The sequence below is a fragment of the Macrobrachium nipponense genome, chromosome 40 (assembly GCF_015104395.2).
Source record: "Macrobrachium nipponense isolate FS-2020 chromosome 40, ASM1510439v2, whole genome shotgun sequence".
Lineage (NCBI taxonomy): Eukaryota > Metazoa > Arthropoda > Malacostraca > Decapoda > Palaemonidae > Macrobrachium > Macrobrachium nipponense.
The window spans coordinates 50,992,300-51,005,747 of NC_061101.1; the positions used below are offsets into that span (position 1 = coordinate 50,992,300).

At 35.8% G+C, this 13,448-nt stretch overlaps 2 protein-coding genes and 1 long non-coding RNA gene across 3 annotated transcripts; all 3 read right to left on the reverse strand.

Annotated features, from left to right (window-relative positions):
- Positions 1–5,794: 5,794 nt before the first annotated feature.
- Positions 5,795–8,468, reverse strand: LOC135212157 (uncharacterized). The gene is made up of 5 exons (XM_064245578.1): positions 8,036–8,468; positions 7,657–7,881; positions 7,135–7,482; positions 6,059–6,627; positions 5,795–5,932 (listed from the first exon to the last, which is right to left on the reverse strand). Exons 1-4 carry the CDS (start codon positions 8,090–8,092, stop codon positions 6,091–6,093), a joined length of 1,167 nt encoding a protein of 388 aa, XP_064101648.1. The 5' UTR covers positions 8,093–8,468; the 3' UTR covers positions 5,795–5,932; positions 6,059–6,090.
- Positions 8,469–8,761: 293 nt separating this feature from the next.
- LOC135212241 (uncharacterized) lies at positions 8,762–10,466 on the reverse strand. The gene is made up of 3 exons (XM_064245683.1): positions 9,829–10,466; positions 9,466–9,687; positions 8,762–9,058 (listed from the first exon to the last, which is right to left on the reverse strand). The coding sequence occupies exons 1-3, from the start codon at positions 10,360–10,362 to the stop codon at positions 8,762–8,764; spliced, it is 1,053 nt and encodes a 350-aa protein (XP_064101753.1). The 5' UTR covers positions 10,363–10,466.
- Positions 10,467–11,004: 538 nt separating this feature from the next.
- Positions 11,005–11,420, reverse strand: LOC135212357 (uncharacterized). Its single transcript, XR_010313886.1, has 2 exons — positions 11,368–11,420; positions 11,005–11,252 (listed from the first exon to the last, which is right to left on the reverse strand). It is a non-coding gene; the product is annotated as an uncharacterized LOC135212357 (long non-coding RNA).
- Positions 11,421–13,448: the final 2,028 nt, after the last annotated feature.

Here is a 13,448-nt window from a genome sequence, read left to right on the forward strand (position 1 = left end):
CTTCATTTTTGGTAACAAGTATCATTATACTGGGGGTTTAATTTGATAGTATATCAGTATCAATATCAGTGAATTTCTTCCTTCTAATTTCCATCATATTGTGAACAAAATATATCACAGAAAAATTAAGTATACTTGAAGTGAAGGATAAAAAGATACATTGAAATTGGAATCAATTTTTAAAAGTATATCTTCTCTCTGTAGGTACTACCTGGAACTGAAGTCTATTTAGCGATGACTAAAAGTTTTTTTCCCTTATATCATTTTCTGAAACTTATTTTTATTTCACAATTTCAAAATATATTTATATTTCTAATGGCCACAACGACCTCGTAAATTTCCAACTTTCTTGAACAGTTATTGATTCTCTTATCCATACATTGTTAAAATTTCAATGTGGCTGTTAATGATATATAAATATTACTAATAACCTCTCGTTCTTTTTGTCTTTTTTTGCAACCGGCCTCCTTAGAAGACAATCACTTTTCTCACTATGTGCTGCTTCCAATGGCACACAGTTCTGCATGAGTCCTGGAGCTACTTCGCCATCTAGATTTCCAGGTTTCTTTTCAGGGATCTTGGGATCGTGCCTAGTGTTCATATGCTTATGGATACAGTTGCCTCTGGCTTATCCCATATCCTTCTTATTTCTATTTTCAGGTCTTGATACTTATAAATTTTTTCTCTTTCTTTCTCATCTAATCTGGTGTCCATGGTACTGCGACATCGATGAGTGATTATTATTATTATTATTATTATTATTATTATTATTATTATTATTATTATTATTATTATTATTCAGAAGATGAACCGTATTCATATGGAACAAGCCAGCAGGGGCCGTTGACTTGAAATTCAATCTTCCAGAGATTATGGTACTCGTTAAGAAGTAAGAGGTACCTGTCACTTTTACCAGGAAGATGAGACTCACTTCTCTACTTCCTAAGACAATTCTTCGTCTCGCTGTGATACAACGGTGCAAGTTGGTCTGGTCAGCCATAATAGAATTCATCAGAATTCAATATTCTATTTCTCGTTGTGGCGAATCGCGTTGGAGCATTGTTGCCGGATGTTGCTGGAACCTTCTTGGAAGGTGGAAGCTTCATCATTTATTCCCCACCTGGATAAAAGGCTTACAGAGGTACTAAGCTTCTTCAAGGTCAAGAAGTTAGGACACCGCAGTGGCTATTAAATACACAATATGTCACGTAGAAGTGACCATAGGTTATATGTATATGTATATGGTTTATGTATGTATGTATGTATGTATATTGTATATATATATATATATATATATATATATATATATATATATATATATATATCTATATACAGTGGCACTATAGAATGGACTAGAAACGTCCTGCCATGCCACTGATATACCTGGACCTTGCGTGATACATGTATGAAGGAACTCCCACCCTGACACACGGTGTTTAGTTTTGAACCGAAAATATATAACCATTTTCTTCACTGTGTTAAAGAAGGGTAAATTCAAATTCAAAGTATTTATTTGATACCTAAATTATATTGATGATGCAAGTTAAAATTTTATTTATTTTTTCATCTAATATACATACATATGTACGAATGAATGTGTATATAATGATATATATATATATATATATATATATATATATATATATATATAGATAATATATATATGTTACATATATATGTAATATATTATTTTCTTCACTATGATAAAATAAATGGTAGATTGAAATTAACCGTAATCATTTATGCCTAAATTCTGTTAATGATATAATCGAAAATTTATTTTTCGGATCGGATTAAGTAAATACGTATGTATGTATGTATTTGTATATACACTATATAGGTGATATATATATGAGTATGTGTTTACATATATATATATATATATATATATATATATATATACACATGTATATATAGAACATGTATAAATATGTATATATATGTATATAATATATACAATATATATTTATACATATGTCTGTGTGTGTTAATATTATATATATATATTATATATATATATATATATATAGATATATAGTAGATATATTTTTATATATATAATATTATACCACATAGACCATATATTATTATATTATATATATATATATATACATATATATATATATATATTTTATATATATTTGAATACACATTCATTCGTACATATGTATGTATATTAGACGAAAAAATAAATTTTAAATTGCATCATCAATATAATTTAGGTATAAATAAAATACTTTGTATTTGAATTTACCCTTCTTTAACACAGTGAAGAAAATGGTTATATATTATCTGTTGAAAACTAAACACCGTGTGTCAGGGAATTCCTTATACCTTTATCACGCAAGGTCCAGGTATGTTATTGGTGTCGCAGGACTTTTTAGTCATTCTGGAGTGCCACTGTTCCTCGGCACCTTCCTCGCGAAGACTGTTGCGTGCCCATGACGTCACAGTATGCTCCTGCCAGAGAGAGAGAGAGAGAGAGAGAGAGAGAGAGAGAGAGAGAGAGAGAGAGAGAGAGAGGAGGGCTTATGAGAATGAAAACAACTCTATAAATGAATGAAGTATCATTTCTTAGTCATTGCTTCATCGTTGACTACTGTGGAAACGAGACCCGAAAACTGCGCAGGTCAGAGGCGCAGAATGATGCGCATTTAGGCGACAAACTTTTACGAGTGGCTGTTATCAATTATTAACCATTATTTAGTCTATTCACCATATTATGATAATGGAAATCTTGTGAATAAATCTCAATAGTAAATTATTATGCAACTTTATTGGAAGAGTTTTCTTAATGTAACTTATCGTGCGTTTGAAGTATAATTTCCTGTCAAGTTGACTAATAGATCACTGTTAATTTTATTTTTTTCATTTTTAAAAGATTTTTAAACCCTGTTTATTTATGTTGTAGTATTCCCTGAGGATGCAGTAACGCAGTGCGAAACGTTGGAATAAACTGTCAAAAAGTAAAATTCCTGTGTATTCCTGCCCGCCTTCATCTGCTCAGTGCCGAGTGGCCTCCTGCTCATTTTGGCTGTATAAGCAATCGTATGTGCATGACTGAGCCACTTAATATTAGAATGCCAAAATCAACATTCGTGTAATATGGCGTTCTATGAAATACTCTGTGAACATTTAACGAAAGTCATGTTTTGGTTTTCCATAGATTGCCTTTTTTAAAGCAGGAAAACATTTCTGTTATCACTGAAGATTGTTTGGAAGGAAGAAGCTTCTCTCATAAGAGATTAATATCAAACCGTTGTGATTCAGTTTGTAAGAGTTTGTAAGGGAAATAGTACTTTGTTTGGAAAGGAAAGGGCACTGTAATGAAGAAGTTTGTATACTAGAAACGAAAAATGAGTATGAGTGTCAGGATACAAGCCTTTTTCTTACAGTCCTTTTTTTGCCGATTTCCAAAAAGCTGATAGGCACTTTAACCGAGTATTCTCAGCCTGAGAAAGGCTAGAACCATCGATGCAAGCACTTTAACCGAGTATTCTCAACCTGAGAAAGGCTAGAACCATCGATGCAAGCACTTTAACCGAGTATTCTAGAACCATAGATGCGTCGGTGATTTAAGAAGTATATGTACACGAGAGTGTGTGCCTTTATGTACTCTTAGATTCCAACCACACAGCTTATGCTAAATAAGAAAGGAATCTGAGGGTAAAATTGTTCTATTCTGGATTGCAGCCTATCTCAAAACTACTTCTGCCTAAAGCAAAGAAGTCACTTTGGGGTTATCTGAAGACGATAATTCTTTCTGATATATCCCCTTTCCCGTCATCTGAACAACTGCACTTTCTCTTTGTCTAAACCTTTGATTTTCATTGCAACCTCACAGCTTGTACCACATTCTGTGAGTGATTATCACTCTGCCCCATTACCTGATGAAGTAGATGGTTAAGCAGTTGTTATTTCAAAATGTGTGATGTGAATAGAGAGGCAAACCTTTAGAAATGGCCTTTCGTCATTATATTTGTGCAGGTGACAGGTGATCACATTTAGTTTGGTATTTAACAAAATACTTTAAATAGTAGTTGTTGTTAGTTATTTTTACAGGCTAATGTACATAAATAATATATGTATCTTTTACTTTTATGTTACTTTGCTCAGTATTTCTATATAAATAATTCCTCCTTCAATTTCGTCAATTAAAGAATAAAGACAAAAGATTATCCTCTTAAGTTTTTCTCATCTTTCAGTATTTTCTCATCTCTCAGTTATTACTATAAAGAGAGTTTTTAACTTATTGTGTTTGCATGTACACTGTCTAAATTAAAACCTTCATGTTTCATTTTTTTTTCTCTGTCGTCTTTTTTCAGCGTGGTTATTGTCATATTTTATTATGCCTTAGCTTCTCAATACCTTTTGGAATTGCAAAATTAGATCTTCTAATTGATAAAAATAGATATAAGTTAGCTCTCGGCTAACTTATATTTCTGCTGAGGACTTGTAGACTAAACTAACTCGGAATAATACATAGTTAAATTCCATTCGGATGTGAATTGTTAAAAAAAATCAATCAAGAAAATGGCTTCTGTTTTTATGTAGAAAAATACATTTTGAAATAGATATGATAACAAAATTAAATGTTTAAGACTTATTATGCAACATTTCTAACACGAAAAGCTCAGCGTGATGCGTATTCCTCCTTTTCATGCTGATCGTCATTTGTCTTTTGGAAAACGACGTAAAGTATTCCGTCCGAAGAGAGAGCAGCCGTTCCTTCGCTGAAGTCGACATTGGAGGGAAGAGAGAAGCATCGCCTGCAGGTCCTGAGTTGAGGTGAGGATTCCTCCTCCTCCTCCTCCTCCCCCTCCTCCTTCAGGTGGCCCTCGATGACAAGGTCCTTCTCTTCGGTCACGTAAACTGTCGTCGATTCTTCAGTTACGTTTTCGACGTCCAGTAATATCTGTTAAGAGGAATGGGAAGATGATTACTGAATATTCAAAATGCTTTTTACGTAAATTTGTTCCATTTAAAATAACAAAGGACTTTAGATGAAATCTGATCAGACATTCTTACCTGACAGCTGATGTGGTCGTCTTCAACATGGAAAGCCTGATTTTTCAAAGTAGGGGTTCATTCTGCTTGGCAACAAGCATATTTGTAGGTCTTGATGTCACTTGCATGTCTGCATGTCTCTTGATCAGTGCAGTTCCTGATAACCTTTTTTATGGCCCTCTGGAAAAGGTGCTGAACCTCTTGAAAGAAAGAATCCTGGAAGAAATTTCCCTTTCTAGTGATTGGCAGAAGTTTGATGTTGCTTTTGCTCCGCTCTTTCAAGTTATAAACACCTGAGTAAGTTGTAAATCGGACCTTTTCTTGATTCCAGGACATTGTTTCTTTGCTTTCCAAATTCTGTAAGAGAAGAGACAATATCCTTAATTAGTGCGATTTTAAGACCTTCATTCATATCTAAACATCCACGTGAATAGCCAGCATTTGACTTGACGTAATAGGCTATGATATATACTAATTGAAATATAATTCCAACTTTACATTTTACGTCGTACATCAAATATAATAATGAGAGAGAGAGAGAGAGAGACGAGAGAGAGAGAGAGAGAAGGAAGAGAGAAGGGAGAGAGAGAGAGAGGGTGAGAGAGAGAGGAGAGAGATGAGAGAGAGAGAAACAAAACAATTCCAAATTCATTTTCATTTCAAAGATTTTCTATATGTGAAATAACAACGTGATTTCACTTACCATTTTAGAGAATGTGATGAAGAGAATGCCATCAGAAGAAATTCCACAAACACCTGAGTCCAAATCGATGCCACAAGGCACATCGAATGTCGTAGAAAAGTATTCCACGTTTTCTGATTCACCCTCATTTAACTGAGGATATTGTATCAATATTTCCTTTCCCTCCACAACCTGAATGTAGAGCTGTGTGTTATTTGTGCATCGACTGACATCCAAGATGGCCTGAAAAAGAATTTAAATTCTGTGAGTATATATGAAATGTAAGTAAAATCAGGTATATTCAACAGCAGACAGTGAAGGAAAATTCTGTATTCTGAAAGGAATGTTATTTTATCGCTAAAGACTTACCATATAATGTTGTCCATCGTCGCTGAAAGTTGCTACTTTATTTTCTTCGGAATGTTTTGTGAAAAGAAGATTCTTGAAGTTAGTCTGTTCGTCCCCAACTGCGGAGAGACGTTCAGTCCATTCACGAAGTAGGAACGAGCCCTTTCAAAGAAAGCATCCTCGTCAAAGAGTCCTTTCTCTTCAACTTTCAGGATAAAGCCATTGCGAGTGATAGAGAACCTGTCGGTATCTTTTCCAAGAGTTTGTAAGCTTGACTTTAATTCTTGATGCTCTGAAAGTGCAGGTGATGTGACCCTTTCCAGTGACGTGTTTATATTCCTTTCTTGCTCCATCATTTCTGTTTCCTGATTAATAACATTACAATCTTCACAGGGATGACCTTTCATATTAACCTTTTGACTTTGACCATCCGAAGAAGTGTTTTTGAAGCCAACTTCTTCCTGTGCAAACTCTTCAACCGTAACACCAGCCAACGTTCCATTCATTGTGTCCTTTGCAGTGGTCTCCCTCATCCACAAAGCCTTTTCCCCAGACTCTGATTCTCCTGCATTCAGTAACTGGAAGGGATCCTGAAACATAAAATGAAAAATTTTAATTATAGCCACAGTTGTTTAGCAACAGATATACTACTGTAGAATGTTCATGAGATCGGGATAAACGAATTATATGTCCTTTTATCCCCTTAGAATAATTTTTGTCATTTCTCCATTTGTCAATAGAATATCAAAAGATCTTAATTAATCTCCTTCCGCAATTGTGAGGCTCTTTTATTGCAGATTCTTCTCTACTAACATTTTTCCCACGTTTCCTTTTATCCCTTCCGACGACTATTTTTGGAGAAGTTTTCTTGAGAAAGAGTGACCTATTCTGTGAACAGTTTTCCTGCTCATCGTTTGTTTATGTTCAGATGAGTGTTTTCATTGTCAGGTATTCATTTTGTAATGTAGATAAACGATGGGAATAATTAGTTAAACATGAAGTTAATCTATTTATATGTTCCCCTATTAATTTTGTGCACAAGTGATTAGTAAAATTAATGTAATAGAATGTATCAAACAGAGAGGGAAACACGTTACCTGTACTGATTCGGATTCGCGAGTCCTTGTACGCGAGGGAGAAGTAGTGCAACAGGTAGCTTGCCAGAAAGCATTTGTATCCCTTGAGAAGGACTCGGCTTCGTCGCAAATCTCGTCTTCTGCAGTAGTGGTCTTCTCTGTATTATCCTCTTCGCCATATGAAGAATTTACCTCCTCATCCTCCAATGACAAAGTGAGTTCCTGACCAGTGAAATGTTCGCTGTTTGTGGATTCCTCCACATTAAGGACTGACTTTCCTCTAAGGATGTAGGATTCCCTGTCTTTCTGAGAACTCTCATTAGAACAGGCTTCGTCAAGACTTGTTACCTGAACGGCATCCAGCGAGACCTGTGGGAGGCGAGTGGGGAAATAAATACAAGAATCATAAGCTGATAATTCAGAGATCAAAATGTCTGCAAAACTGTTTCCTTTAATTAATACAAATATAATCATGCAAATGTGACTAGATGTAGCTTTCAGTGTATTACTACAATATGAATGGACATATTTGGGAATAGTGACCTTTTTAGTGAAGGTGACTGCAAGAATGCCATCCAAGGAAACCCCACAGAGGCCAGAGGTGGCGTCGATGTCATCTGGTAAGTCGAAGGTCTTAGAAAAGACTCTGAGGTGGTCAAGTTCGCCTTCATTCAGGAATGAAGAACATCTGATGAGGACTCTATTTCCGCTGACCACTTTAACCTCCATCTCGGTCTCCTTCAGGTGTTTCCCAACATTCAAGATTATCTGAAAATAAGAAGGTATTTTATTTTACTAAATTTAATCGTGTTGAATAACTTCATGAAACAAGAACAATTCACAGTAATGGTACTTTCATTAGCAAATGATCTTAGAGAGGAAAAATGGTCATCGAAAAAGATCGATCTTATAATACCCTTACCGTATATTCGTTTTCATTCTCGAAGTAGCTAGTCTTCTTCGTAATCTTCTTGATCATCCAGAAGAGGAATAATTATTTTCCCATCGACATCACCACTAATGAAAGATGAGTCTGCATGTTCAGACGAAGTCTCCATTTTCTGAACTTTGAAGTGATGACGAACACTTTCATAAAAAGCATCTTCATCAAAGAGCCCCTTCTCTTGCACAGGTAAAGGTCTACAGTTATTTGTGGAAGAGATTCCATTTAATTCCTCGATTGCAGTAACAGATGCCTCTAATTCTTGTAGTTTCCCAGTTTCTTCAAAAGGCGTTGATGATGGTGATGCAACAAGGTAGTCTGGCTGTTCTTGTGTTACTTCTTCCGTTACTCTATTTGTTGAAGTTTCCAAGGCTTGAATTTCTAGAGATTGTTTTTGTTCCTTTCCGCTCAAGAAAAAGGTTTTGTTTTGAAATTCGTCAATGAATCTGCTTTTTGCAGATGGAAGTCTCATCATCTGTTGTTCCTGACTGACATAGTGATGCTCTATCCTTAGAATCGAAGAACTTTGCATGATCCTCCACTCTGGGAGTGATATCCTCAGAAATGGACAAAATCTCTTGCTGCTCTGCCCCTTCTTTGACATTAAGGCATGTTTTGTTTTCAATACAACAAAACATCATTGAAGACTGAGTTAATTCACTGCGAAATTTAAATAGTGAAGAAAATGTTCTACAAAATGAATCATTATAAAATGCAATTTACATCATCGATCAAATACAAACTAATTCTTACCTCTGAAATGCCATGAGAAGTAGCCACTGAAGCACAGCTGGCTATAGAAGCTGCAGAGGAATCCGAGGCCAATTCTTGTTCTCTTTCATTTCTGTGGAGCACCTGCTGTTGTCCTTGATGTTCCTGAGACAGTTTGTTAACATCTCTAAACACTTTGGCTTCCTCCTCCTCATCAGAATGTTGATTCGCCACTGTGGTCTCAACCATTCCCTTATCATGAGTTACATAGGATTTGGCTTCAATAGAACCCTAAAAATTAGAAAATTTAAATATATTATTATATTATGAATTGTCAAGTTGATGACTCGAAAAAATTTGCTTATTATTTTATTATATATACATATATGCACAGTGCAAGAATTAAAAATATAAGGAAGGCTTTGGTCCTGCTCGATTCGTTTTATATTGGGATGTTTTCAAGAGGCCTGGTACATAAGATTACTTGAAAAATAAGTGAAAGGGAACCTCCCATAAAATTAACAGTTGCAAGCAACAGAAATTTTGTAGTACCTTTTGAGGACGTTTGAGTTAAAGGAAACATTGAAGGACTTGAAACCAAAGATTATGTCTAGTCAAGAAAGGTCTTTGTTATTAAATATACTGTAGATTTCGGATTTAGTAAAGACTCGAAACGCATATGCTTTAGAGAGACTCACCTCTTTGTTGACAGAGATCAAAAGAAATCCGTCGGAAGAGACAGATGCAGAGGCAGAACCAATGACAGCGTCCCGTGGGAGAAGGAAAGATTTCGTGAAGTCCTGTGACTGCTGAAGGGTTCCTCTCTTTGGTTTGTGTCTTCCCTCAATACAAATTTCCCTTTTGTTCTTCACGCAAACAGTCAGGCTCTGCCTCCTTAAGTTACAGACGTCGACAACGAGCTGAAAAGAAAGGATTTGGTAGAGAGCTATGTACATGATGAGATCTGGCCCTTACTTCATTGTCAGAGACTGTGATATAGTAATAGTAATCCACTGATAAAAGTGACTGAAAAGTCTAAAAAAAAACTAGTTTCGTTTTACCTTATAACTGGAATCTTCCTCTTGAGAGATAGAGAGAGTATCACATTTCATAACATTTTCTTCTTGGCATTTTCTGTAAAAGTCCACTAAGTCTTCAGTTTCAGGAATCTCTCCATATCTAGACAAAATTTCTTTAAGGGCAGAGATGACTGATGCTTTTACAGAGGCGAAATGAGAGTCCTCAAGAAATAGATTCTTGTTCATGATCTGCAACTCTTGTGAGATTCCCGAAGTCATTGGTTTTCCTCTTTTGTTGTCACAAAGGAAACTTCTGGTCTCTTCTTCAGAGTCGCTGGACATTTTCTGAACAAGATCTACAGCACGGAAATTGGCCGCTGTTTCCTTTTCGTCAGTGACCCCTTCACTGATTCCACATTCTGTGCCATTTATCTCTGAATCCTTTGCTTCTGACAGGATTTCTTGTTCATTTAACTCTGTGTTTCTTGAATGAGTGGACCTAGTCATGCACTTGTTTGTTGTCACCATTTGGTTGCATTTGGTGTCACAGGACACGATGTTACCCTCGGAATGCATTTGTAGTCCTTCACTCTTTTGGGCAAATGTGGAATGTTCTGGTGTACCAGTGCGTTCTTCATTGTCGTTTGTGCATCTTAAAACCTGGAAAAGTAATGCATTGATACTATAGTTAGAGGTTTGAGGGTAAAACCTTCAGATTTAAAAGCAAGCAAATGACAGGAAACCTAGAAAAATATAATCATTGTGCATATGTGTATGCTGGTATTGCAGAAAGTAGTATTTAAATACAGGATTAAAGAATAACTGAAATCAATAGAAAAAATAGCATACCTCATTCTTCAATTCAGTAGAATTAGTAACTGATTCTTCAGACCGGCTTAATGCCACGTGGCGGTTCGAAGATTCAAGGTTGTAAAGAGAATCTTTATCCTGGCAGGAATCATTCTTGTCGAGAGAACTGTGATGAAATATTGTGACTTCACTTTGTGCCTGGCTCCTGAGACATCTGTCACCTGATTCTTCCATCCTGATTGGAATGATGGTTTCCTTCACCCGCCTTTCTTTTGCCAAAGAACTCTGTGAGAAACTGTCCTTAGATTCAGTGAAACTGGAAGTTGAAGAAGAGTTATTTTTGAAGGATTCCATGCTGCTCTCGGTGTAGATATCGTTTTTCTCTGTTAATCTTGAGCCATCTTCCCATCTAGTGTTTGAAACTCTTCCTTCTCACATCTCACTAAAGGGTCTCTTCCTGGTGCCGATTCCAATGAGCCTCGATGGGAAGACACTATCAAGTTGCTTCCAGAAGAGTCTGCTGCTGACTGGCAATTTTGTATCTCGATGACTTTACTTTTTCTACCACATTTTTCACCAGACTCTCCGATAATATTTGCTCGATTAACAGTATCATTTTCCATCAAAGATATTTCAGAATTTCTTGCATTTCGTGCCTGAAAATATTTGAGGGAATGATAAATATGTAAAAAAAACTGATATCTGATTAAAGTTTGTAAAATAATGCATGTAAATCTTTCTAAATTCAAGAGTTGGAACTAAACCACTAACCTTTGAGGGGATTGTAATGATGAGGATGCCATCACGAGACAAAACAGCAGACAACAGCATATGAACGTGGCGGGTGTTCAGGCAAAGAGAACGATAACGGAAGTTCCTTGGGGATCGATGGCAACCTCGAATACTGTTGCCTTCCTCCTTGTAACCCTCGACCATGACAGTCCTCTCACCAGTCACTCTCACTTTGAAGTCCTTCAGCTTCAACTCACTGATGTTCATCATGACCTGGAATGAAATGTGTTAGTTGGTCATTTTACTTCCACATAAGAGATGTTAATGAGCAAATACTAAAAATGAATGCTTTGCATTATAGATAAAATGGTATAAGCTTTTTTTGATTATTTGCATCCCTGATAAAGCAAAGAGTGAAAGCATGTACATACCTCATAATCACCGTTTTCGTTGACACATGCAGCGAATTTGTTATCTCTTATTTTGCTGTGAGACGAAAGTTGCGCTTCTGGGCTGATTTGCCTACTGAGAACAGCTTCCTTCCCAAACCAGGAGTCGTCCATCTCTTCTGTGTCATCCCACTCAGCCAAGAAGTTTGTCAATTCCTGATGGAATCGAGCTCTGGCATTTTCAAAGAAAGCATCATTGAAGGTGGTTCCAGAAGGAGCGATGAAAAGTGGTGTGTCCCAATGTTCACTTGACTCCGTCCTGCAGTCACCGTGGTGTGTCACTTTTGAACTAAACGTTGAAGAAGATGATGCAGATGCAGCCATGGAGTAAGAGTTGATCTTCTGAACTGGAGCCATTTTGTTTACTTAACTGAATTTTGTAGCTATATCTCCCTTGAAAAGTTCAATCTTTTTAGAGGCGTTAATAACTTGGAATGTTGTATTTGAATGGTTAATAATCTTAGCGATGCTTCACTGTTAGTTGTCGGATCAATACTGACTGCACTGCCTGGTTCCTTCTTTATATATACCCTAAAGAATTCTTGGCCACTGTGACGTGTCTAATGCATCACTCAGCTTCGTTTGCCAAAAGCTCGAATTCACTGCCAAGGAATAACTTACGACTGACTTCATTCATTCAGAGTTGCGTTTTCTACTCAGAAACCTAGAAATAGATTTAAAGTCAGTAGAGTTCCTTCTGTTGCTATGTTGTTTATGTCAAAAGACTGAAAATAAAATAAGTGCTGTTGGGTTCTTTATTAGATATTTCGCAAAATATTACAATTTTGTTCAGGTCAAGATGTGATTTTTTTATATTTATAATTTCATATTCATATTTTTGTACATCTCGACATATAGTAGATACATCCCAGTGTTGCAAAAATTCAGTTTGTCAGTTACAGTTATCTGAAGTGGAATATACCTGACTCCTTTCAGAAATCATTAATATTCTGTATGATAATAAAAACATCACGTTCATTTTCGTTCTGTTTTTCCACCAGATGCTCAACCCAAATTTTATTCATGATTGATGAAAAGAAATAAAGATAGTCCACCAAAAAGTCTCTAGCAATTTAAAATGAGCGATAAACATCTATTTTCTATATTATTTTGTAAAGAACATTAAGGTTGGAAAAATGATGCAGCATTGAATGAAAAGACGAGATGCCCATATATATTTTTATACGAAGCATGAATGGTTTTTTTGAAAGCGTAAATAGTGTTCCACTGTTCGTAATTGTAATCAACAAGTTACATTTTACAATTAAAAGAAGGCAGTTCCTGAAGAAAAGAAGATATAAAAATACAGGAAAAATATGTAATATATGAAATTGTAAAATAGAAATCATGTGAAATTTTGACTTTATAAACCTTAAAGAACTTGTAAACTAAGCATAAAGGCTCATGTCATCAGCTGGGTTCGTTTCACTCTTATGACAACATCAACATAGAAACAAAAAAAGGCTTTTCCACTTAATGAAGCCTATTAATACTTTGGGAGTGGAAACACTCCTCTGGATGATGTCAGGGGTCTGTTAATCCTTGGCACTAAACTCGAGTCTTTGGCGAACACAGCTGGCAAACGCAGCACCGACACGTCACACAGGTCAATATTCTGGCAGGCATATATATATATATATATATATATATATATATATATATATAGATATA

What these genes read in the sequence shown, in the direction of transcription:
- LOC135212157 (XM_064245578.1), bottom strand. Translation starts at nt 8,092, where the DNA reads ATGATCAAGAAGATTACGAAGAAGACTAGCTACTTCGAGAATGAAAAC. An exon ending in AGAATGAAAACGAATATACG is followed by an intron (nt 7,882 to 8,035) that starts GTAAGGGTATTA and finishes TCTTATTTTCAG; the next exon opens with ATAATCTTGAATGTTGGGAA. An exon ending in GCGAATCCGAATCAGTACAG is followed by an intron (nt 6,628 to 7,134) that starts GTAACGTGTTTC and finishes TTTATGTTTCAG; the next exon opens with GATCCCTTCCAGTTACTGAA.
- LOC135212241 (XM_064245683.1), bottom strand. Translation starts at nt 10,362, where the DNA reads ATGCATTCCGAGGGTAACATCGTGTCCTGTGACACCAAATGCAACCAA. An exon ending in AGGAAGATTCCAGTTATAAG is followed by an intron (nt 9,688 to 9,828) that starts GTAAAACGAAAC and finishes CTTTCTTTTCAG; the next exon opens with CTCGTTGTCGACGTCTGTAA. An exon ending in TGATCTCTGTCAACAAAGAG is followed by an intron (nt 9,059 to 9,465) that starts GTGAGTCTCTCT and finishes TCTAATTTTTAG; the next exon opens with GGTTCTATTGAAGCCAAATC.